Below are 27,726 nucleotides of genomic sequence, written 5' to 3'. Positions count from 1 at the left end.
ATTGCGATGGCATGATTATGCCAACCTAATACAAAAATGTATGTTCGACGAGATGTGAAACCATTCAAAAGGTACCATTAACACTAATAGAAAGTCAAAGTCAATGAAACAAGACCATTTTAACCTCAGATTTCAAAATTTTCTCAGTCTGTGGGAGGGGAAAACCCTCACACATCACCTCATTTACATAAGAAAGTAGTTTAAATACTGTATAAGAGGTGATTTGCCATTTATGGAATTTGCTAGAGACATCTATTACATTTTTGTCACATATTGGCCGAATCTTCAAATAACACGAACTTTTCGCCTGTCGCATCGCTTTCTATTGCTTTTCTCAAAATCTTCTTCGTGGTCGGTATCCACCCCTATATAAAAGGGACGTAACCTTGTTAAACACCACGCGCCAAAAGGGCGGGACTATCCGGAAAATACACCTGCTGTCATTTTAAAATATAAAACAAAATATTTCAACTCGCATTATATGCTAAGTTCTTTCCGTAACATGTGACTATAATATTGCTATCGTTGTCATCTACGTTGTCGATGCGCAGTGTTTTTGTTTTGCATTTTATTTGTGATAAAATTAAAGCAGTTCTGAGGCCTAGTGGGCCTTTAAGCAAATAGTAGAAGTTTTGAAGCAAGCATAATGTAAGTCAAAATATCATCAAGCAAGATGGAATAAATGCACTTATCTGTTCCATAAATAACTAAATAAAAATTCATGACAATTTTGGCTCATTTCAATAATTTGGCCTTGACAAATAGTGTTAATAAGGTCAAGATCATATCAGAATGGTTTAACATGTCCATTTTGTCATTCCGCTATGTGTTCTTTGATCCATGCATGAAACAAATCTGTAATTTATGGTGGCTGTTTTGGAACACCTTTGTGACTTCTCGGCTCAAATCGAAGGAATGGCTATTTGTAAATATATAGGCAAAGCGACAGGGCGACATCGTGACAACGGACCATTTGGCTCGTTTCGCAAGCGACAAGACGAAACGGCGATGATGATGTATTTTGTGTTATCGCTTACGAGCACAGTTTACCAAATCAGACACCATAGTAGTGTTCGACATCATTTTCCGACCAATAAAATCGCTCCATTTTGTAAAAGATAGTCTTGAGTCTTTGGACAGGCAAATTTTGTCACTTTTTTTTAAGTCTATAATAGTAAATAAATAAAGAGTTTGGAACGAAGGGGTTTGACATTGGTAAAATTATAAGCGAGAACTACGTCAACGTTTCTTCATACAAAAATCAACTGAGGTCGTGTGTTTTCTTGTGGGTTTTTTCGTGGATAAATCCAATGAGACACTATTTTATAAATCCATGGTGGCCCAAACGTTTTGGTCATTTGGAACTAACATAATATATAAATCACAAATGAATGATGACTGTTTATCAAATTATGCACACAGTTAGGCACATGAACGGTAACGTTACACGACTGTTTTTACACATGGGACAAATGGGACCTCACATGTCTACCAAAAAACACGCATTTGGGTGACAAATGTGCTCCGATCAAGTTTTTAAGGGACAAGAAAGCACATTTGTCTCACGTGTTTTAAAGGACAAGAAAGCACATTTGTCTCATGTGTTTTAAGGAACAGGAAAGCACATTTTTCTCATATCATTTCTTATGAATTATTTGTCACATATTTTACCACGGGAGATTTTTTTTAGAAGCGAGGTCCGCCGTTTTATCTTATGATGTTATGTTAAGTTTTTATCATATGCTTGTTTTTTTATGAAACATTAAACTTAATAACTACAGTGGAACTATTTAATATCTCTAATTCAAGAAATTGGATTGGCTGAACTTGAAGGCGTACACTTAAAAATACAACATTCCGTTAGCGATGGTACAATGGTGAAAGCGCGATGGCACGATGGTACGAAGATGAAAACGCGATGTTCGGGTGGTGAAAACACGATGTACGAACGTGAAACAACAATTGCACGATGGTGTAACAACGAAGGCATGGTGATGAAAACGTAATGGTACGATGGTGAAAAAACGATGGTACTATGATGAAACTGTGATGGCATGATCATGAAAACGCGATATTATTTTCACTATCTTGTAATCCATAATCGTGATGTCACCATCGTGCCATCATTTTTATCATCGTATCATCGTCCTTTCACCATTATACCATTGTGAATCACGGTTCAGAGAGACAATTAATGTTACTTATGTCCAAACGGAACACCGTAATCAGGCGATATTTTAAAAATACAATACATTGTATCGTGAGCAGTTTCGCATCTCGCCGGATTATCACCTCTCCCTTCGTATCTCGACATCTTTGCGAGACAAGAAAATCTTTTGAGGCCATATACTGATAAACAGTATTCCCCCGATATTTCTATATAAAACTGACATTTTTCAAAGAGCTATAAACAGCTATTTTGGAGAACAAATCCTTATCTCATTTTAAAGAGTTACGACAAAACTGATATAAAATGATGAGAAAGGTAGGAGTAATGTATCTTCTAAGACACATTCGCTACTGTACTTTAAAATCCCACTGCTGTGACGTGGAATACCAGATACATGTATACTTAAAAGTTGAAATTCACTTTATTAAATACATGTACAACCTTTGCTCCCATGTTTTTCTACCAAAATGTCAATAACATATCCATGGTGAAATTTAAACGTGCCATGCACATTGAAAAAAATAGTGTCAAATAACATGTCCGAGGCCAGATGTCTCCCGTGCTGGTTTCTTTACCATAAACAGGCCTTTGAGAAGCACACGAAGCGATGCGCGATATTTTACCGGGAAATACGAAAAGCGTAATCCCGGCAAAACATGAAGCGAGGCTTACTATTATACCGTGAAATCTCGTGGTAGGGGATACTTCGACATTGCGAGATACCGTGTTACTATATCGTGCCTTGCTTCGTGTCTCGTCGGAATGTCGCATTTTGCGCGATTTGCGAGGCCCGAGAATAGTTTTTCATAATTATGGAATTAGATTCTACCTGAATTCTTTTAGGAACTCATACACGTACATAAGACCTTTTTCTACGGCGAATCTGAAAGCTGCAATTCTCGGGAAATGGCTTAGTTTTCTGCATTTGATAATTTAGGGGCCTTCGTGGCTGATTGATTAAAAAAAACACATGCCCCTAATCGCTGTAGGTTCGATTCTCATTCGGGTTTCGTACGCAAATGGTATTTTAAGTGAATTAGTATTTTGTATGTAAGTCAAAATGCTATTTTGTTTTAATTTTGGTTTGTCCAAGTATAAACCAAATATGTCCATTATCAGAAACTACAACGTTAAGTTGTATGTATTGGCATACAGAACTGCTTGTCTGCATTATTTAGCAAAGAATGAGGATTATGCAAAAACGTGTAGCCCCATAACCCAAAATTAATCATGATATTGCTTTTGGTCCACCCGTGGTCAAGGTCACTATTTATTACGAAAACAAAAGTAAAATAGTTTCGGGCATTTACTAGAAGTAGGAATGAAATATCAAACTTGGCATATAGTAAGCCTACAATCAAGACCCCAGCTGGGATTGCTTTTGAAACCCCTTGGGGTCATTGTAAATGTTACTGTTACTTAAACAAATAGGACGGACCATTACACAGGCGATTGAAAAAGGAAAATGGTTTATTTCCTTTGTTATTATTTTTGTTTAAGAGTGTCATTGGCTTTTTACTCTATTGTTTTATAACGAACTATAATTTTTCCTCATTTTTTATGTTTACATTTTGATGGCGCCTCGCCTGTTTTCGCTATTGCGGAAGCACACACGGACGGAGACCATTTCTTATAGCCGCTTTGCATTAGGCGAGGAGATATAAGCATACCTGATTTAGCTTTTTCATATTCTAGTTCTCTTTGTTTAGAAGAATCTTCTTCCTTGAGTCTTTGTTTCTCCTACAACAGAAATAATGATACAAATATTGTATTTTATTCGGTAATTTTCAAAATTGTGTTTTGTATAAAGATATTGGTATTTTCAGTCTGTCTTACACACAGTGTCCAAACTTATCACAAAAACATCGAATTGAAATATGACTGATTAAGTACTGAATCAATTTAATTTGCTTCATAGAAAATCAACTTTATTGCTACGGACGAATTATTTATTCCTGAAGAAGAATCTTTCCGACATTTCTGGTGCAATTGCACATACATTTTATTAAAATTATTAAACTTTCGTAAGAAATTCATCTGACTCTTGTCAATTTGTAAATGTTTAGAATAGGATCATTTGTTTGCAAAGGTTGTTCACAATCTATCGCATGGTTTATGCCGACATGTTGAAATTTACTGTATACAGTTAAGATTAGTTAAAGATCAAAATTGTATCCACTTGGTGTTGTCACAAGTGTATTTTGTCAAAGTATGAATCAAATCTGTCTTACAAACTTACTGTAATTTAAGCAGAATAAAACAAATTGACAAAGACTGTGAAAGTCCTAATAAGGTCAATGTCAAATGGGAGGTAAATGTCACCTTTTATCAATATACAATGTACCCACTTTTTATTTCATATACAGATGTATTCACAACCTTGAGAAGCAATGGTTGTTTCAGCGAAAAAGACTTTTGCTTATTTTTATACTTTAGATTTAAAACCCTGTCACTTCAACTAGGCTAGTAGAGGCGTACTAGTTTATGTTTCTTGTCAAATGTCTAAGCTCTAGTTCTTTTTGTTTTAGAGTAATATCATTTTGATAATATGGTTTGTTTTTACTCTGCACTAACACTGTAAAAGTCATGTGGCGACTTTCCAGTTTTACTGGTGGAGGAAGACTTCAGGTGCCAAAACAGACAGAAATAAAGAATCCATAAAGGACTTTCAAAACTTCAAAATTGTAAATGTCAGACTTGATTTGATTAAGCCTATTCATGTGTGGTAATTTAAAGTGAAATCTACCGTTCAAACCCACTAGCACCGGCTTAAGCAGAATTCAACATTTAATTATGTTAATGGTGAAATGGTTCCCTGAACGAGAAAACAATTGGCGGAACTAAATAAAAGGGGATCAGAGTTGCCAAGCAGTGCATTATTTCAGACACATACGGGCATGTGAGTAGACGTTCCATAAGCTAGCTGTACAGCTTCCCCCTCAGGAAAACATCCAAAGTCCTTGATTGCATTTGAACCCATAACGAGTTTTTTGTAAGTCAACGACCTTAACTGAGTCAATCGCAAACTTTTACTAAACATGTATACTGTACATCAATAGAAAACACATGGCCAACCACGGCAGGGTCAATCTTAAAAACCAAGAGTCATAATTTGAACAATCTTGGTAGAGTTGGGTGCTAAAATATATATCCTATAACCGTGGGATTTTTAGATAATATATTTTCAATGTTTGCTTAAACATTATGAGGAAATTCCATGACATTAGAACAATGGCAATTTTAACAGCAGAAGCATCATTTTAACATCTTTTGTAGAGGACATCTAGATCATGTTACATAGTACCAAAGATTTATACCTCATTCATTTTAAAATACATGTATATTTTTAGTATCAATTGTTAGCTCTGAGACTTACTTATGAAACAAACCTGTTCAATTAGAGCTATCACTAAAGGTGACTGATACCCCTACAAACCAACTTAACTTTTTGAAGTGACAAAAGACTAAACAAAATTTGAACTCGTTTTATATTTTATTTTGTTACATCAGTGCTAAAATTATTATTACAATTAAATTTCATACCAGAAACAAATTATCCATTTAACGAAATTGTGACCTTATCATCGAACCTGCCGGGTCCAACATCAATGCCTTGTTATTTCTTTTTATAAGCTTTCTTACATTCAACTTTTATTACAATATATTATTCTTTTCTATAGTTACTGTCTGGAAATCACTTTTGTCTATCTTTAGTAACAGTTACATTGACTTTTATTATTAAAATGTGGATAACAACACACAACGGGTATCACAAAAGCACACCAAAACTTGCTAACTTTATTGAGCGCCAGCTAATATTACTGTTCTACTATACAAACATTAGTTTCCTTTAAACATTTTTGCTTGTACATGTTCTGGTATATCAATCGGACAAAATTAATAGTAACTTTAAATCTTACCTCTTCTCCTTTGGATACCTGTCTTTCAATTTTCGTTAATTTATTTTTAAGCTCGTCATATTCCTCTTCCAAATCAGTTGTAGCACTTTCTGTTGATTTCAGAATTTTTAACATTTCTTCTTTAATTTGTCTAAACATTTCTTTATGGCCTTCCGTAGTAACAATGAAGTCCTTATTCTTTAACTGATGAAAATAACAATTTTGGTAAATTTTCTATCAGAGATAAAGTTGCAGCTATTTGATATATGTTATTTACCTAACTATTTTATATAAGATAAGGCTTGATTTCAAAATTAACTAAATTGTCGTTTTTTTCATCTCTCGTACATTTTCTGAGGACTTAGAATTCGCTTTTGTAACATGATGTGTGATAAATATATCTGATAGTCAGGCTTTTTACTTCACTTTTTATCTAAAAATATATTCATCTAATATTAATATTTTAAAGACATATATATTTCATATTTATTTGATTTTATCATTGTATGTTAACTTAAGGCGGTTGTTTCTTAAAAAGGACTATGATAAAAACAACCAACTTCGAGCACTTTTTTCAATTACCCTTATTATAATAATATGTCTGGAATTAAAAGATGTGTTATTTTAAGTCATAACTAAACTTCTTCAGATTTTCAAACTTATACACGTAATTCACTATTTATACTTACATCTTGGAGTTTCCGGACAGCTTGTTGAGCAGCTTGGTGGTGTAGAAGCTCCTTTCTATCCTGTAAAACTGTTATCATATCATCAATGTATGCGTTTGCCACCCTTTCCTCTAGCTCCATATTGCTGGAGTGAAAAATCTCATTTCTGTACTGCCGTACCTATTAAATGGAAAACAAATCCAAGTCGAATATACACACATAACTAAGCTGTGATAAACAAAGAGACTAAACAGGACTTAGTTAAAATTAAAGCTGTTAAGCAATATACCTCAAACACAAAAAAAACAAGAATTTCTAACATAATTACAAACGTCCCCCACATTAGAGAATTTTACATGAAACACATAATTGTGTTATTTAAAAAGATTGAGATATGATCTGGACTTTTAGTGCAAAATTGGATCATTGCTAGATCTGGACATGCCAGTAGTAATTAATACATTAAAAAATGATCTTCATTTGTGACCTTGACCTTGGTGGTAGGCGACTGGTTTTTGAGCAGAACACATACTTTTTTCATTTTGAATTTTTTTGTATAAAGTACTATCAAAATCCCTCCATTAATAAGAAAGTTATGGATTGGAACATGACATACGCCCTCCCTCTCATAGACAGTGTTGACCTTTAATAACCACGTGAGACCTTTACCTTGGAGGTAGGGGTCCGCTTTTGCGCATGACACATTGTCTTATTATTAAAAATATTTCTGCCAAGTTATTTAAAATTAGTTTGATAAAAGACATAGTTATTGATTGGACATGACATGTAACAGAAGGACAGACGGACAGACAGACAAGCGGAGTCTATTTCTAGATCCCGCTATTTTTCTTGAAAAGGTTGGGGACAAAAATGCAAAGAACGGAAACGGTAAATTGAAGTTGTCCACATGTGAAACCCTAAGTTCAAGTGCTGATCAAAATTTCTGTTCAGTTTGTTATCTCAAGGGTCAATTTTAAGGCTAGTTTAAACTGTTATACCTAATCACAATAAAATGTGTTACATAACAAATTTTCAATCATTATGGCTAATTGTAACTCTGGCAAAATAACTGCATTTCCTTCATGGATTTATGGACATAACGTCACTTAAATGCAGTAATGGGTTAATTATATTTAAATTCAATAAGAAAGTATCAAACTTTCTCAAAATAAAAGAGATTATCGTCACCTTGGTGCAGTAACGATTTAATTCTTATGACAATAGTATTCAACAAAATTAAACATTTATAAAGAGTATACAAAAGGACTTACCTTTGAAAAAAGATTTTTTGGTCCTGTTACATTGCATCCAATATGATTATGAAAATATTTGTTATTTATGATAACATGTAGTAACCCTGTGCAGTCCATGTCGACTGCGACTGCTGACGTCTTGTCCTTGTACCCAGGAGCATTTATAAAACATTTACATATACTCCATGGGTCAACGGACCAATCATGGGGATCGCTGTTTTTCCAAAAAGGTGCCGGTGGTATTGATGCATGATTCTGTATAATGCTATCATAGATGGCACCACACACGTTGTTTGGGCATGGTTTTTTATTATTTGGAAAGCAACAGTTACATTTATCTTGCTTGAGTGGACATATTCCTTTTGAGATTCGGACGTGGTCTGGCTGGAGAGTAGATATCTGACAGACGCCACATGGTATATTTGGTTTAGGCGTCTTTGTTACTTGAATTTGGTTTATAATATCTTTGTGGTGCTGTTTTCCAATGTCATCACAAAATGGTGCTAGTCCCTCTTTCAGGTAACCTAAGCCTAGGCCTGCCTTGACCCACTGTCGGTATTTGTTGTTCTTTAAATGTATCTCGTGCGCCATCATGATTTCTAGAAAAATAATAAGTTTTAGCTACATTTGTAGAATAACAAGGAAAACCAATTTAAACTACTACTGAACATAAACAGTTCCATGCCAAGAAAGTTTGGCCGAGTAAATGGTCCGTGACCTTTGACTAACAATGAAGACACGGTCACTATCACAAACTGGTCATATTGGCCCTAGATCCCTCCCTGAGATTAATAGTTAGAAATGGGCATCATTTCTAAATACAGAATTAAATAACTAGATCACATTGAGACATGTCTGACAGTGCTTCAGACAAGATGCGTACCTTTCCCAAATAAATATAAATCATAAACAGCTTTTCAATTATTTGAATAAAACATTCATTTTATTATCACTTTAATTGCATGCTTACGCAAACCCAACGGGAAATTTTTGGTTTAAACTTTGCGAATTTGCACAAAAATCAATAAAATAATTTCTATATCTCCGCATGTGCTGTATGTTTGGTATCACATTTCAAAGGTGTCTGGTACAAAAATAATACAGAGGATTCATCATTATTAACCCTGACAGTTTTTAATTTTACAAAGAGCGGATGTCTAAATTAAGTTCATCTATAAGCCACTCTAAGTTCTGTTTCAAAACTTTTTAACAAAGGGTACAACTTTATCTATTTCACTTTATTGGTATGGATTTGGAGAACGATATAGTTCCCTTGGTTAGAACAATTTTTAGAACGTCGGTGGCTCTACTTAGGTGCCCTTTCCCTTTCGTGCCTGAAAAAATGCACGTAAGGGCACCTGAGGTCTTCCTCCACCAGTAAAGCTGGAACGTCGCGATATGACCTATACTGTGTCGATGTGACGTAAAACCCAAAACAAACAAACAAATGTCAACTTATATCTATTTATAAGAGTGTCCGGTTTAATGATAAGTGGTTTCACTATATTCCACTTAATAACAATTGTGTAGTATTGTTTGAACAGGAAAACTTAACAAGAAACTGAACACTCATTGTTCAGTATTGGTTGGTTCCAAGAACGCATTCGAGACTGTATTAAGCTTCCTTCACAATCGAACTAAAAATAAATAACATACCACTTTGTTTACATTTGGTACTTGTATAAAAATTATTTCAAATTTAGGACTATAATTTTTCGGTGATATTTTAATATGCTCTTAGCGCATGTTTTAAAATAGAGAGACTTAATGTGCCTTTAAATGTGCTGTTTTATTCTCCACATCTTTAATTGTAATTTCAAGAACGGATGAGTTAATATTGAGAATAGTTCTGAAGGTTCCAATTTTTAAGGCTACGCGGCATGTTGTTTAATGACACTCGGTTCCATCAGTTGAGAACACAGTTATATAATCTGGGAATCAGCAAATTAATTTTAGCTTTGTAAACACATTTCTTTTATTTACTTAACAAGATAATATAATACAAGTTACTTTCTTTTGTGGTTGGGTATATATGAACCAAAATATAATTATAGTACCAATTTGAAAGAGATTTTTTATCTTATTTTAAGCATACGACATAATGAAAATTACCCCTAAAATGGCAGTTGGGGTATGTAATAATTGCTATGTGATAAGCCATTCGCATCTCCTCGGCACTTTCCGTCAAATTTCGTATAAGGTCCTCGAACACAATAGTAAGAATACATAAAACGGATACGGTACTTTGACCTAACCTACGCTAAGAAACTAAACATGTGAACAAATAGTAATGTAATACTTATAGTTGCTTCGCTAATTCATTCCAGTACATCGGATAAAAATTCAACAAATTTTAAGTCAATTCAAGAACTGACATTAAAGAAAACAGAACATTGTTTATATACTTATCGTTATGGTTGTAGAAAGTACAAAATGTCTACCTGTTGACATCAATTCTGATATGGTTATACTCGTACATTAGTGGGCATTTTCAAATTTATTATGATTGTCAGACATATTTTCATTCATAGTTGTACGAAAATAAACTTAATTTTTCTTTTAAGGTCAAATTTATAAACAATTATTACAATATCTGTTAGAAAGAACGTGGTAGAATTGCTTTCAATCCGTATTAATTTAGAGGTTATTATGAATAAAAGCCTTAATGTTTCGACCCTCGAGGGTTTGATAAGTGGTTGCCGAGTGCGACCCATATTTGAATAACAATTATTTAAAGCTTCATAGTACAATGTAAGTGACATTATTGTTTTGCAATGTTCGCACATTTAGGCAACTTTAGACAGATGTCAAAGGAAAGTAGATTATAATAAAATAAGGCAAATCCTCAAAGCGAGCTCTTTGACAGAATATTTTATATAAAAAACATCGGTTGCACAATTTTTACTACACATCTGCAAACTTCCGGGGAAAATATTCATTTACACTATTTAGTCTAAATCCTCTATATGTCTTACTAGTTGCGTTAAAATTTATTGTTTTGCTTGAATTTATTGTAAATTGTTCCACATACAATCATTCAATTTTTAGGTGTGTTACAGGTGAAAAATTAGAAAAAAAAACAAAGAAAAAAATACAATGAACGAATTTGGAGTAGCATTTTGGTGTATTTTCGCCAAACTTTATAAAAATTTTGATGGTAAAAAGAAAGGTTCTCCGAATGTCAGTTTGAATGAGATCCGTAATGAGACAGGAAACCAGAAAAATTTTCCCCGGCGTGCTTGTAACATGCTTGTGCCTGTTTGTAAAACTAGCGTACATTTTCTAAAATATGATCTTGCCCTGTAAATATTTATTGTCAAACTTGTAATATAATGTTAAACAGCCCAATGCGCTCATTCTTTTTTATATGCCAGAAAGAATTGTGGGCATATTATGTTATACCCACTGTCCGTCTGTCTGTCCGTCAGTCCGTCCGTTAGCAATTTGGTTTCCAGAGCATAATTTAAGTTCCATTTGGCCCACAATATTCAAACTTCATAGGATGATTGTCCATATTAGATAGAAGATACATATTGATTTTGAGGTCACAGGGTCAAAGGTCAAGGTCACTATTACCTTAAAACTGAAAACAGTTTCCGGAGAATAACTTAAATTCCGTTTGGCCCACAATATTCAAACTACATGGAATGATTGTCCATGTTAGATAGAAGACCCCTATTGATTTAAATGTCACAAAGTCAGAGGTCAAGGTTACTATTACCTTAAAACTGAAAACATGTTTCGCTCCATAACTTAAATATTAATCAACCTACAGCTGTAAAATTTTACAGGATGAACAGCCAAGTTTAAAACATAACTCCTATTGATTTTAGGGTCATAAGGTCAGAGGTCAGTATCACAATGATCTTTTCACTTCCCGAGCATAACACAAGTTCCATTGCTTACAGTGTTCAAACTTCATAGAATGATTGCCTATATTGAATAAAAGATCCATATTTATTTTGGGGTAACAAGGTCAAAGGTCAATATCAAATGACCTAAATATTGTTAACAGTTTTACAACTGTCAAATTTCATAGGCTTATCACTTATATTGATAATATTAATTATATGCCCTAAAGAAACTTGGTTATATTATGTTATACCCCTGGCGTCTTCGTGTCCATCCATCGTAGAATTTTACTTACAAGATAAGAACTTGATCTCGGTGCTTTGGAAACAACAAGTTTATATATATGAAGGTTCTTCAGCCAAAAAGGAGGATTGCTTTTTGAAAGAGGTAATACTTTATCTAATTCCCATGTCTTACAAATGCTTCATCCTTAATATAAAAAAACACGTTCGTGCATCTGCCTAGCGGTGGTCTTGTTTTCAGAGTTTGCTTACAGTATATGTGTCTGTCAAAGATTTTGCACAATCGGAAAAATCCGTGCTTTTTATATTTCTTCATATTATATATATTTTTTGCAGTTATTTATTTTATTGGAACGTATAGTGAAAGGAGAAACAAATACTTTTATGTTTTAAGCCTAACCTTAACGCTCTAAAATGCAGACAAGCCGGATGTAACACTTAAATAAAGTTTATCATGATCTTACTCATCAATGACCTTGACCGTGAAGATCAAATACTTAAATAAAAATCACGCAAGCACACAATGATTAGTGACGTGATATATATTTACATCCGTGTACAATGTATTGCATATGTAAGTTATAAGGTCAAATATGAACAGATTTTACTCCCAGCTACATACTTGTAGGGATCCGGTAGTAAAAGCAACATGAAAATAAGTTCATTGCATTGTACTTCCAGATAAGATTATACGGTTATATTAAATTAGGGACTCACATTTTAATTTCAGTGGCATATTTTATATACCTTTAGCAACTTGATATACCTTTAGCACAGGACCAAAAGAATATCTATTTGGTAATGTAGTTCCTTAGTAAAAGACGTCATTTTAAAGGACTTTCAACTACTTTGGCATATATTTTGAAAGTCTTGATTTTTAGAGTACAAGCAAATACTCATTTATGTGAAGTTTGGTCACAATCTAACCTGCGGTTAAGGAGATGATTTTATAAAGACAATGTAGATAACAAAGCTCGGCGGAAAACAGGCCATGCATCATAACATGGCAAGCAAAACTAAATTTATGCTGATGAATGTCCTCCTAAAAATACAAAGCTTAGATACTTGATGTGTAACATTACTTAGTTTTAGATATAGACTGACACATATGAGAGTATTGTGTAAAACTACATGGCTTAAAACTTTACAGTTTAGAGCTTTTATAATGTAGTGGGTTTCTACAAATGCAATTGATAAAATGATTGTCATCAGGGTTGAACACCGTTTTTTACATAGATAAGCCTCTGATGGCACATTTGAATATCCTTTTCTCAAAACTAGAGTTTGAATGTATATAATGTACAGTCGACCCTCGTTATCTCGAGGTCATCGGGACTAAAATTATCGAGATAATAACTTCTCGTAATCCTGATTTTTGTTACTCGGCAAAAGATATTTGATCTGCTTCAACTGGACTAAAATGGTTATTCCTCGGTGTTAGTTTAGTTAGGAAGACGTTTTGTATAATAACCAAAAGCTTTTATTCTCTACGCCCTGGGCGTGTTTGATCTTTAGTCTTGAAATTGACCTCGGATATTGAGTTTTGTGTATGGACCTTGGTTTTTTGATGATTAAAATGATTATCAATTGATCTACTTTTCTAATACTATAATTTAGCTTCAGTTCTCAAATTTGGTTCATTTGTACTAACAGTTTATCATGTTAAAAGGATTTTACAAGTGTCGGTACGGACCTTATATCTAGCTCGTGGGTAGCTGTTTACAGCGGTAAAAAGGCTGTGCTAAACTTTCCTCTAAACATTTATATATATAACATTTATATCTTTGACGATACCCGGTGCTTGGTTCTTTTTCTTGCATATTTATTTACATGTTTTCTATTTTCCGAAAAGAAATTATGAAAACTTCATATTTTTGTTAGTACCTTTTCTTATAAAAGCTTATGAACTTACAACTTTATCTATAACGGAACAATGAGATCATTCTAAAAACGCAATTAGTTCATAAAATCTGCGATGGAATAAGGTCAGTTCGGGCAATGTAAGAGAGGATTTCCAGCAACCGATTAAATAGAATATAGTCTTGACTTAAATGGAAAATCAAAATATCTGATGTATGTTATTGTAACTAATACGTCACAGGATAAGATTGCAATGAAAAGCATTTGGTCCAATTCCACAGAAGAATGTTCAGTTATACACAACGTACTTTTCAAACGACTTTTACGGTAAAAAAAGAGTTGACATTTGTGCGTTTTTTTTTATTTCAAGCGCACGAGATACTTTGTCATGGCCACGAGATAGTTAGTCGTGCGAATGAGATAATTAGGAAGTGCGCACGAAATACTATATCCTGGCCACGAGTAAATAAATCATGGGAACGAGGTAATTAATTAAGTGGTGCACACTAGATACTATGTCGTAGCCACGAATAACTAAGTTCTGCGAACAAGATACTATGTCGTAGTCACAAGTTACTAAGTCGTGGGAACGAAATAATCGAGTGGCGCACGATATACTATGTCGTGGTCACGAGTTATCAAGTCGTATGCTCGAGATACTCTGTCGTGGGCACGAGTAACAAAGTCCTTGGAACGAGATAGTTAAGTTGCACGCACGAGAAACTAGGTCGTGGCCACGATTTACTAAGTCTTGCGCACGAGATAATTAAGTGGTGCGAACGAGATACTATGTCATGGCCAAGAGTCACAAAGTCGTGCGCACGAGATAATTAAGTCGTGGGCACGAGGTAATATGTAGAAACGAGATAATAAATCAAACAGATTACACTATAACTTTGCATTTTGTGTTACCTACAATTGTGCAATAATACCATACTGCCCCTACTTCACTTTTCTATCACAGTGTCATAAATACAAGTTATTGATTGGACAATAATTTTACACTTAGTGTCATTGTGACACTGATTTATTTTTACCAATACCCTCAATATCATAAGGTGTCATCTATTGATCAGTTGCAATGTACATACAAGGTTATAAAACCCATGGATTTTATACCAAGAATGAGACAAGAATTTTACATGAAGTGTCATGGTTACCTTGACCTTTGACCTATGACCTCAATCATCAATGTAGGTCATCTACTGGCCATGGGCAATGTCCCTAGAAAATGTAATAAACAAGGGCGTATTCCTTTTTAAGTATCATATGAGCTAGGTTAACAGGCCGTTAGTATGCATACATACTGATCATCCCTATCAGAGGATTGTCACACAAAGGGAGTTAACATAGTCAAAATTAAAGTATAATTAAAGGGCCTTGGATAGTGATCTCTTAATATGATCCTTAGAGCATATACTAAGCATAAAGTGAATGCTTCAGTAGTTTTAAAGATTTATGTTGCATTTACAACTTAAACCAGAAAGTTCATATACATGTTTATAGATTGTTATCTGATTTGTTAATCATCTTGTGCGCATGACTTAACTATCTTGTTCGAACCACAAAGTAACTCGTACCCACGACTAAGAATTATATCGTGTGCACGACTAAGTAATTCATGTGCAAGACATAGTATCTCATGCGCACCACCTTATTTTTTCGTTCCCACGACTTAGTAACTTGTGGCAATGGCATAGTATCTCGCGCGCACGACTTAATAACTCGTGGCCACGACAAAGTATCTCGTGCGCATCACCTAATCATCTCGTTAGTTTTAACTACCTTTAGTGTCAACGTTCGACCCCAAAGTGCGATACACACTCAGGTATATATGCATTGTTAACATCAAGCCAACGAACGCACTCTGAGTGCTTAAAATTAGATCAATATGAAAGAATTTGAATTAAAATATATAATTGTAGTTTGTGTCATTTGTAAACTATAGATAAGGAAGAAAGTAGGCGAAATTATAATAATTATGTTTTATTTTCAATTATTTCTCTTATAGGATATTGACCTTAAAGTATAGATATTCTTGGGTGTGTATTATGTGCAATAATACATTAGATAGCATATTATTTAAGCCTTATCCATGAACTAGCGTTGTGTGCCGACAATTGTCACACATTTTCATCTAATCAAAAACCAGTTCCTTATATAATTACGAGTCCATTAAAATCTAAATTTACCCTATTTCCTGTTATATTATTAAAGGAAGGTAATGTTTCTAAATTAATTAAATATAGTTATTTCAATGACACAAAAATAATTCAGGCTGTGTCAATCTGCCACAACTGGGGGGAAATAGAAAATTTAAGATGGATTCCAAGATAGATGCCATATTGAAAGAATCGTACATCATACTCAACAAAATCATGGCTTAAAATATATATACAGTAGCATCCCTACTTAAAACTAACCCAGATGTAAGACCACCCCGCTATTAAGACCATCTTTTAAGCGAACGGAAAAGTATGTTCTTTATGTCAATAGTTGCATGATCCAGAACGATTATCCACTTTTAAGCTAAAGACCACCAGATTCAGTCCCAATTCTTTGATTTATTCTTTATTTGAACACACTATTGAGACCACTGATTTTAAAGTCAACACCTACCAAGATCACATATTTGTTGTAATATTATCTCCTTGAATGCTCTTAGGCATAACACTTGATTTAATAATGTGTCAAAAACTGTTTTCATCAGGTTATTGTATGAAATAGGGTGTGAAAGTAAAATTTAGAGTTATTGTGGTTCATTGTTGCTTTCATAACATTTATTTTGCGAAGAAATAGTTCCTTATTTGATAGGTGAAATATGTACATTATATAATAATTAATATTGAAAACAGACCCAAAATAAGTTAATATTAAATTTCCCCAGAAAATGTTTTGCTCTCATCTGATTAAACATAATTACATATATTGTATTTGTAGGTTAAGATTCATATTGTGTGTTCATACAAAATGACTAAAATAGACCATGGTCATTAACTATGTAATCAATGATAAGAATACCCGCAATTAAGACCACCTCGCAATTACGACCAATGTGGTCCAGTCCCGATGGTGGTCTTAATTGAGTGTTTTAACATATATGTTGATATTTCAAGTGGTTAAATTAATAAAACATTTACCAATTAGGAATCATACCCATCGTTTATCTAATTTATGCTACATCGGAATGTAAATGACTCTTAGTAAATTTGCACAGTGATGTATATGGGTATCGAACGACATCTTGAACTTCAATGTCGCAGATCGGAAATAAGTCAGTTCTCGGTATTAAAGCAGAACTAAGATGATATGGAACCCAAACTGCGTTGATTTGTATCATATTAACGTACTTTGTGGTCAATTTATCGATTTTGCCCTCAAAGTGCGTTTGCCCCCAGGTGCACTGTGAAGTTTACCGCACTTTTGGGTCAGACCCAAAAGTGCATTTGACCCCAAAGTGCGGTGTTACAGTGCATAAAGATAACATGGATAATAAATGAAAAACATATCAATTTAACCTAGAGACTAAGTTTATGGTAATTGTACAAAACTTACCTCTATCGACATTCTACACGACACATTTTCTGTTTACGCATAAATTGTTCCTTTGTTGAGTGCATGAATAATTTCACATATTGAAAAAAACATATATATAATGCCAGAAGGAATATAATAGCTAGCACAAGTATGCCATGTTAGTGCGTATAAACTTTCCGTTTGTATAAGAAATAACTGCCTTAAGTAAACTGTTTGTGTGATTTCAACCACTTTTCAGTGAGGACGCTTTAATAGAATATGTAAGTCAAAGCGGATTGGTTAATTTCGCGCAGGACATTATTTACTATCATTAGATCTGCTTTTTTAACGAATGATTTAAATTTCAAACAAGAGCCACAGCTAATCGGGGGCAATGCTCGACTATTTTTCTTATAATGTAAAAGACATGGGACTAAAATTATTTTAGTATAGACTACTCCAAACAAAAACGAGCAAATAAAATTATTTAAATTTCATATTTGACATTAACAGTCAAAGTCATTTAAAGCTCAAGGTCACATTTGAATTAATAAGTTTTGTCAGATGCGTTCATTTGTCAAAGAATTATTCCAGTCCTAAGTTGAAAAAAATAAAATAAAATTGATCACATAATCATACCGCTTTTTCGATCGACTCCGTACAAATGCTATTGCAGGGCCGTGCATATATTTTGACGTGAGGTCGTTTGCGTTATACAAGTAATAGAAAGAGCATCGAAACACGAGGCTATCTGTTTTATACGAGTGGGCGTAGGGACCTTTGTTTTGAAAATGTGTTAAATCGTATACATTTATACATTTACATGCACAGTGCATTAACTTGTGTGCAGGTATTAGTTACCCGTACACCAGAGCATTGGTTACTTTTTTCTGGGGCAACAGGGAACGTGTTTTTATGTTTGACTATGATACAAAAGAGAAATACATAAAAACATTCGGCAATCTGATTAATCGTACACATCAGATAAATTCGTTTTTTGATGCTCTTTCTATTACGTAAAGACGCGCTTAATGTTAGCGTTTCACTTTTGGAGCGCTAATCAAAAATGAGACTTTTGAACTAAAAAACAATGATTATTTTGCACTTTAAACAGTCTTTATTCATATAATGTGATAAATAGAATATTACATTCGTGTAGGTTGATTACTTAATTTTATTCACTAATATTGTGTTTGCCAGAAGTTCGCATAATATGATTTTATTCAATAAATTCAACATTGATCTTTCAATCATTTACAATGTAATATCCTCTATTTATAATTGTTAACAATTTTATAAGCATTTTTATTTAATCCATAGGACATTTTGTCCGTTAAAGAACACAAAGTTTGTAAAATGAGCCGCGCAGATGATCGGAGAAGTACACAATATTAACATTTATGTCACCGTTTCATTTATGCATAAAAAATTTCATCTCTAGTTAATTGTATAAAAAACTTAATTTAAAGGCCCATTATGCCTCAAACACAAATAAATGTTTACTTTTTTTAGAGACGGCAATTAATTTCATAATGTTTAAATATTGGTTTTTGAGAAAGGTTAAAAACTTGTTACCTGAACAACTATAGATACATGTGATATAATTTATTATAAAAGTAGCAAAATGTAAAAATGTAGTATTTTGACTTCCATACAAAATACTTATTCACTATTAATATTGCCAAATAGCAGCAGATGAAAAAAATGGTTTCGGTAAAGACTCAATGAGTAACTGTTTGGATACTATGAGAGTACACCAAACTTAACTTTTTCCCTCATATAGACGTGTTTTGACGGCTTTTTGTCCCCCTCCCCCCTTTTGAGGCCTCAAACAGTGAAAAAATGTCCAATTTAGGCCCAAAAACACTGTTTTTTCGTTTGCGGAATGTTGTTTTAAAAAGTAATCATTTTTTTGTCGCCCCCCCCCCCTGAAAATGATACATCAGGGGGTTGCAAAAATGGGGGATGTGCCCCCACTGTTTTGGGGGTTTGTAGGGGGACGGCAGTCTCTTCATCGCCAAGAAAATTTTGGATCATTTTATATGACAGGCTAAAAATGGCCAATTTGCAGTATTTTGAACCGTATTTCCACTGCGTTTGTAACGCAGTAAGGGCTATTTTTGCATATTTTGAGCTCTTTTTGTTGATTTACATGGGTTGTTAGTGCTGTTTGAAATGTGGAAATTATTATCTTCGTTCATTTCACAATGTTTTACTTTTCTATGCATTTTCTCATTTTTTATGAAAAGTATGAATTTAGAGGCGCGCTGCTTTAACGCGCTAACGCAATACCATTACGTAAAGACGTTCCTGAGGTTCCTTACGTTATGGCCAAATTTAGAATTTGAATTGCTTGTATTTGGCTCTCGTGGAGTAAACTATAACGGATTGTACAACTTTTGTGTCTCGTGAGATAGAAACCTATTATCTCGCTAAATACTAGATCCACATCAAGATTCAAGACTATTTCAATAACCCTATTTAAAAACAGGAAACACTTTCTAGAACTTGATGTTATAATCAAATCGCTTTGTCTCAAATATAAGTTTTCATAATTATTATACAATAGATTGAAATATTAATCGATGTTATCTAGAAAATAAAAGAATAAGCTTTAAGGTAATATCATGTTGAGAAGACAAAACAAGAATATTCAAGCACTCTCAAAGGTGAATATCAGATATTTTACATAATTATATACATATTTTAATATTTTATTTTCAGTAAAATTAAAGCCCGTCATGTATGTGTGATCTGTCATGACGTTACTGGCATGATTTCCTTACACCTTACATTGGCTACACGACTCAAATTAATGTTCTGATCAATATCTTATTATAACGTTATTTCATTGAATCACACGATGTTATATAACAATAAAATATATACATATATAGTAACTATATTTTTATTTCAATCAATCATACCACTCACTTTTTTGATGAAATTTACTCGAAAGAAAGCATATGACCTATACTGTTTTGGTTTTTAAAACCCAATTTTAAAAACAAACTCACGAGAAATAGCATGCGTTGTGATGGATTTATCATGAATCTTTTTCATCGAGCAAAATAAGTAACGACAAGACAAAATGGGATATGTATAAAATCCCTGTCATCTTCGTGACAACAAATCATGCTAAAGAAATTTTTTTAAGAAATTCATATTAATGCCAAGCCAATTATATACTTGTACTTAAAATCACAGCAAAATTACATTCAGCCCATTTAATCTGCTTCTATGAAAACTAAACTAAACAATAACCGGAAATTATCTATACTTGTGTTCGCTTTAAATGAAGTTCACTGTAGTACTAAACTTCCCATATACAAGGACATAAATCATGTTTAAATGATTGTACATAACATAAACTAGGCTGTATTTCAAAATACAGCGGCAAAGTATATGCTGATCAACAGGAAAGTATAATTGAAAATATCTCCGGTTACAATTAATACATTTTAATCATCACTGAATGTATAATATATTTCAGTTTTCGACACTTATCAAACAATGTAACGAGGAAAAGCTGTGTCCGGCTCCCATCTTAAACTGACTTAACATGATGAAATTATTTACATGTAGCATGACTTTTATCTATGAAAATATCATGTATTGCAAGATATAAAGCAACAATTATAATAGTTTAAAGGAAGAAAGTACTTAAGTAACATCCTCATCACCATTAAAATGAAGATAAACATATCATATATTTTAAGCAACTTATAATCATCGAAGTGTTTTCATTTATATAATGTATATAGTGACTAAAGCTATTTAACCTGTATGCCTCCAGATTATCCAACATATTTCATGAACATCAAACTTGAGAAAATATATTAAACTTTTAAGACTAATAATTAATATTTTATGTGCAATAACTGACTGATTTTGCAGTATCTATTACCATATTTTACCATACTTTTGCGTGACTTGCGAAGTAAGAGATATGTTTGCATTTTTTCATTCTTTTTGGTTATTTGCATGGTTTGTAAGTGCCGTTCACGATGTGTAAACTTTGTTCACTTAACACAATTTGACTTTTAAATTCATTTTCAAAATTGTCATTGACAATTAGCATTAATCCGGATGTACGCTGCTTTAAAGGATGAATCTAGAACCTTATTTTCCTGGTACATATACAATGGCAAGGTTTATGTAAATTGAAACTAAATTGTTTCATCTCCTCATTAGTACTATGTTTATATAACCGCATGTATTATACGATAAATTTTGGTACAGTATTTACAGTATTTGCGCCAAGTGTTAAAATCTTTATACGATGATTAATTGAAAGCCAATGTGAAAAAACCTAGAAACAATGGACTAAGAAAAGTATATTCAGAATAATTACACAAATAAAACAACAATCTGTTTCGGACATCACATAATACCGGTGCTAGAGGGCATGGACGGCAGTTTGCACTTTCCATGCCCATCCAAAAACATACTCAATCAAACCGAGCTTGGACGTTCTTTACCCTACATTTTCATTGGATTAACTACCAAATCTGCAGTAGTATGGGCGGAATTTACACACTTATATCAAGTACAATATATTCATAATTAAGTGGTGCAGTCAACTTCAGCGATTTCATTGGTTCAGAAATGTTGGATTTGCTCTTATTTATATCAATTTTAAATATATCATACCAAGATGATATGAACACATATTTGATCTCTTTTCCTGTACGTGAACATCACATGTGTGTATCCATTGGGAGCTAGGAGTCATGGCGACCCCTCATACTCGCCCCGACTGGGGTCATGCTTTTTTGTTTAAGAATAGTCATTAAACATATATTTTTACATTAATTTATGTGTCCTTTGTGAAATTCACACATGACCCCCACTCAAAAACAAATTAAATTTCACATCCCCTCCCCTTTAGAGTATGCATAACTTATTGTCAAAATCCTTCGCTGGTAAATTATCTTTGTTCAGAACTCCACGTCTGTATCAGTAAAGATCTTTCCAAGTGCAATGGCGACTGTCACGTGCATTTTAGAAAATCTTTATGTGCTCGGTTTACGACACATAAAACCTTTTCAATAAATAGTGCGGTTGCTCTGAGTTTAAAAATGTGACTGTGCTGAAAAAAATGCAAGTTGCAAAATATGCCTTAGATCAAACATGTTTACTCAATATATACTAAATTCAATCTTGTTTGGTACTAAATTAAACCTTAATTTCTACTTAATTAAATCTTGATTGGTACTAAATTAAATCTTGATTGGTACTAAATTAAATCTTAATTGGTACTAAATTAAATCTTAATTGGTACTAAATTAAATCTTAATTGGTACTAAATTAAATCTTGATTGGTACTAAATTAAATCTTGTTTGATACTAAATTATATCTTGATTTGTACTAAATTAAATCTTGATTGGTATTAAATTAAATCTTGATTGGTACTAAATTAAAGTAACAAGTAAAACCTGCAACACCTTGCTTTCATATAATCGGACTAATACCAGGAAAGGATGTGAAACAAAAGATAAAACTTAATTCACAAAACTTTTGTTTTGCATTCTTCATTTATTTCTGAGCATGCAACTTTAAAATCCACATAAATGGTTTAGAGGACTTATTTTCTGATTATTACATCCACAATTCTTGTCACATAGTCTATGCTTACTGTATACTTTCATCATCAAAAGGTGAATAATTTTGATATTCACTTATCAAATGATAATGATGATTGTTTCAAGACAACCTAAATATTTCATGTTTTCTCTCTTTTTTTCTTTATATAAACATTCAAACAAAACCTTATCGAAACATTAATTATGATTGTTACATTACATTAATACGATTTATATCATGATATTACATTTATATTACATTTTAATATCACGATAATATATTTATATTACATGTTTGTGATGTTTAAGTAATATCATTGTTTTGTTTTTCTTTCAATACTTTACACATTTTGATGTGATGTTTCTTTGCCATTCACCAAGTACCTGTACATTTGCTATTTCTAAGTTAAATTGGGTCAAATGCACTAAGTTTGAGTTGTCATTTACCTACATAACAACCAAATGCCCTTTACAATTACTGAAATAAAAACGTATCTCGTGAGCACCACTTAATTATCGCGTGCGCACGACATAGTTAATCGTAGCCATACATAGTATCTCTCGCGCACGAGATAAATAAAAACATACAAACACATGTCATCTCTCTGCCACCGTACACATTACTAGTAAGCTAAGAAAATTCAAATATATGGTGTCATCTGGTTGATAAATTATCTCGTGCGCACGACATAGTATATCATGCGCACGATTTAGTAAATCGTGGCTTCGATATAGTACATCGTACGCACCATTTAATTATCTCGTTCCCACGACTAAGTAACTCGTGGCCACGGCAGAGTATGTCGTTTGCAGCACTTAATTATCTCGTGCTCACGACTTAGTAACTCGTGGCCACGACATAGTATCTCGTGCGCACGAGATACATAAAAAGGCACAAATGTCACCTCTTTGCCACCGTACATTAATGACATGACAGGATTGGAAATATTTGTTAGATACTTAATTTCTCCACTTGCAAAATTTAGATCATAACTCTTTGAACAATGCATCCTTCTTAGGGCGATTCTTTACAAATTATATTATATTTAGCGCGGAGGAAGGTAGTCAAGTACTGGTGTAACTCTCCAGGAACGATGGTTAGGAAAATACCCGCCTATATGACTGAAATACTGTTGGAAAAAGGCGTAAAATGACACAAACAAACAAAACAAACAAAATTATATTTATAGGACACTCATAAGCTTTCATTACTTTCTCCCCAATCCCAAATGTATTGTGTTAATTGTGTTCATCATACTGTACATACGAGGGGTGTCCCAGAATATATCGAATATCGAATACCATCTGAATTTTATAAGAATAGTTTAAACAGTATTGCACCTTATTTAGTATTAATTTTTAATCGAATATTTGAAACAGGTGAATTCCCTCAATCTTGGGGTCTTAGCATAATATGTCCTATACATAAGGCTGGATCAACCTGTGACCCGAGTAATTATCGAGGAATATCTCTTATTAATACACTATATAAAATATTTTCAAGCATCGTTAATAAGCGTTTGTATGAATTTGCTGAAAATAACAATAAGTTTTACGAATCTCAGGCAGGTTTTCGAGCTGGGTATTCGGCAATTGATAATGTTTTCTGTCTTCAAGCTATGGTGCAAAAATATCTTTCCAAAAAAGGGGGTAGATTTTATTGCTTGTACATTGATTTCCGTAAGGCCTTTGATAAGATTAACCATAAGATACTTTTTCAAGCTTTACAAAGAAAAGGAATAAACGGAAGATTTTTGTTTTTATTAAAGAAAATGTATAATTCGCTCTATTCATGTGTAAAGGTTCGAAATACTTTTTGTTGTGATTTAGATACACAAAATAGTTTCAGAAATAGGCCTATGATAACTGAATTTTTCAAATGTAACATAGGAACCCGACAGGGGGACAAATCCAGTTCCACAATTTTTGCTCTCTTTATTGATGAATTAGCACATATGCTTAGTGATAAATGTAACTCTGGGATTTTTATTACACAAGAAATTCACGATATTATTTGCCTCATGTTTGCTGATGATGTTGCAAGTTGTGCTGAAACGGCAGTTAGATTACAATAACAATTAAATGTTGTCGATGAATTTTGTAAAAATACTGGGATGGAAGTAAATTTAAATAAAACTGAAATTATGGTATTTAGAAATGGGGGACCGCTTAGACAATATGAAAATTGGCATTTTCAGGGTAGTACTCTTAAAGTTACTTCCGTTTACAAATATATGTGACTTTTATTTAAACCAGGTTTATCATGGAGTGCAGCACAAGATAAATTATGTGCACAAGCACAACGTGCAATACTTTCTATTTATAGTTATAAAAAACCATATGGTTATTTTCAAACAAACAAACTTTTCATTCTGTTTGATAGTATGGTTAAACCTATTTTATGCTATGGGTCACAGATATGGGGATACGAACTTGTTGATTCTATCGAGGCAGTTCAAAATAAATTTTGTAAAAAGCATATAAGTGTAAAAAGGACAACAAATACATGAATAGTTTTAGGAGAATGTGGACGTTTGCCATTGTGTATAACTTATTTTGTTAATTGTATAAAATACTGGTGTAAATTGTTGACTATGCCAGATCATAGATATCCCAGACGATGTTATAAAATGTTGAAGTCCCTAGATGAGAGCGGTCGAAATTGTTGGGCATCAAAAGTAAAATCACTACTTTATACTTAACGTTTTGGATATGTATGGCTTGCACAAGATATTGGAAATATAGACATATTTATTTTAACTTTTCGTCAACGGCTGAAAGATTGTTTTGAACAAAAATGGCATAATAATATAAATATTGCGTCCCGTTGTTACCATTATAAATTTTTTAAGAGTCAATTAAATCCTGAACGTTATCTTTACTGTGATATTCCAAGAAAATATATGGTTGCTCTTGCAAGGTTTCGATGTTCCTGTCACAAATTAACGATTGAAATGGGAAGACAAAATAATATACCACTTCATGAAAGAATATGTTTATTTTGTTTTAACCAAAATAATGTAACTGCTATTGATTGTGAATTTCATGCCTTTTTTCAATGTTCTAAGTATAATGACGTCCGAAATAATTATCTCTATAATTGGTATTCAAATGGTACTACAATTAACGATTTTTATTCGCTGATGAGTACACAAAATGAAGAAAATATTTATAAACTATCTCTGTTTGTATATCACTTGTTGAAAAGTACCAGCTCTTGACTTATTTTATTCTAATTTTATATGTTATGCAACTACATTCAATACATGTATACACTATAATATTTATACTGTTGTGTATTTTGGGCCGGAGGCCTTTATTTACTTAAATAAAATTGAGTTGAGTTTGAGTTTGAGTTTTATCGAATATACATGTTCAAACCAATTACATTTATTAGACGCAGTTAATACTTACAGATATATCATCCGGGACATACAAAGAGAAACACTTAGAAAATATCGTGATACAGGAAATAAATACAAATGTGAAGATTGAGGTTACACATACATGTATATCGTATTGTTTAAATAAGTAAACCCGGAAGGGTTCTTGGTTCATGGTGAAGAAATAAGGCGTCGGTTTAGTAATAAAGAAAATGTTTGTCGACTCATAATCATCCTTTAACCATTACAACGCCAACTATCTAAGATGAACTTGATTCTTGGCAAAACCACTAATTATTGTAGGGAGATTTACAGAATAAGTACGGGTGTGTCGACTGAACTTGGCCAGCACGGATCGCACGGGTAATAATAAGTTGTCGCCAGCAGATTTAAGGTTAAATTATTGATGGTACTTAGCTTTTAAACTATTGATTTTTTTACATAGAAATTTGGAACTGTCCGTTATCAATTTTATGTGATATCAAGATTAGCAATAAATGAGACAGCACAACTTATTACATCACATTCACTTCCAGCAGCATTTAGGATGAATATAATCTATAAAGTACGATTTTAAAAGCACACGTTTTGCCACTTGAATTATATTAAACCCTATCTATCTATCTTGAATAGACATCAGTCGCATTTGTTCGGCTCTTTCCGTCAATCCTCTGACATGAGTACACAGAATGGATACGATACTTAAGTCTGATATATGAGCCATGACATGGTAATCAGAACTGTGCAGTTTTTAAACAGTACGTCTATCAGTTGTATGTAAGCAAAAAAAAAAAAAAAAAACAATTCGTTACTACTATTAAATAAAAAACTGTTCACCACAATGATGACGGGTTTCCGCAGTTTCATTTTACAGCGTAAATGTTAAGTACAAACTGCACTGATAAACATATTCTGGTAACATTGAACCCCTGACAAAACACTCGCTGAATACCAAGAAAGAACATTTCAAGGAAAATATGAGTTGACAAATCTAATTTCATCTATTCAAACGACTCTTGACATATTGTTCTTGCAACAGAAAACACTTCCAGGGCTTACTTACTTAAAATAATTCAATAGCAATAAGTCATGTATTATTTTTATTGTTATTTTATTTCCAGTGTCAAGATGTTTTCAAATATTTCTCTTTATTATAACATGTCGTGGCTGATATGCATAAATATAAATTGGAATAAACACTTTGATGTAAACGGAACAAGGAAGATATCACATCATAATACCGATTGTTTGATAATACAAACACTCCAAACAAGAGTATATAATTGAAGTGAAGTAG

At 33.0% G+C, this 27,726-nt stretch overlaps 1 protein-coding gene across 1 annotated transcript in view; it reads right to left on the bottom strand.

The window, feature by feature from the left end:
* Nucleotides 1-17,909, bottom strand: part of LOC132759390 (uncharacterized) — a 114,192-nt gene extending 96,283 nt beyond the window's left edge. Inside the window, exons 1-5 of the mRNA XM_060751157.1 lie at nucleotides 17,500-17,909; nucleotides 8,009-8,589; nucleotides 6,759-6,917; nucleotides 6,091-6,273; nucleotides 3,841-3,910 (exon numbers count right to left, since the gene is read on the bottom strand). Coding sequence (XP_060607140.1) covers nucleotides 3,841-3,910; nucleotides 6,091-6,273; nucleotides 6,759-6,917; nucleotides 8,009-8,584 — 988 coding nt within the window. The 5' untranslated portion in view covers nucleotides 8,585-8,589; nucleotides 17,500-17,909. The remainder of the gene's footprint in view (nucleotides 1-3,840; nucleotides 3,911-6,090; nucleotides 6,274-6,758; nucleotides 6,918-8,008; nucleotides 8,590-17,499) is intronic.
* Between the last annotated feature and the right edge of the window lie 9,817 nt (nucleotides 17,910-27,726).

Source organism: Ruditapes philippinarum, unplaced genomic scaffold (genome assembly GCF_026571515.1).
Source record: "Ruditapes philippinarum isolate M1 unplaced genomic scaffold, ASM2657151v2 ctg3430_1_1_1_1, whole genome shotgun sequence".
NCBI classification, from domain to species: Eukaryota; Metazoa; Mollusca; class Bivalvia; order Venerida; family Veneridae; genus Ruditapes; species Ruditapes philippinarum.
The sequence above is the reverse complement of the archived record's forward strand: the minus strand, read 5'-3'. Positions and strand labels throughout refer to the sequence as shown.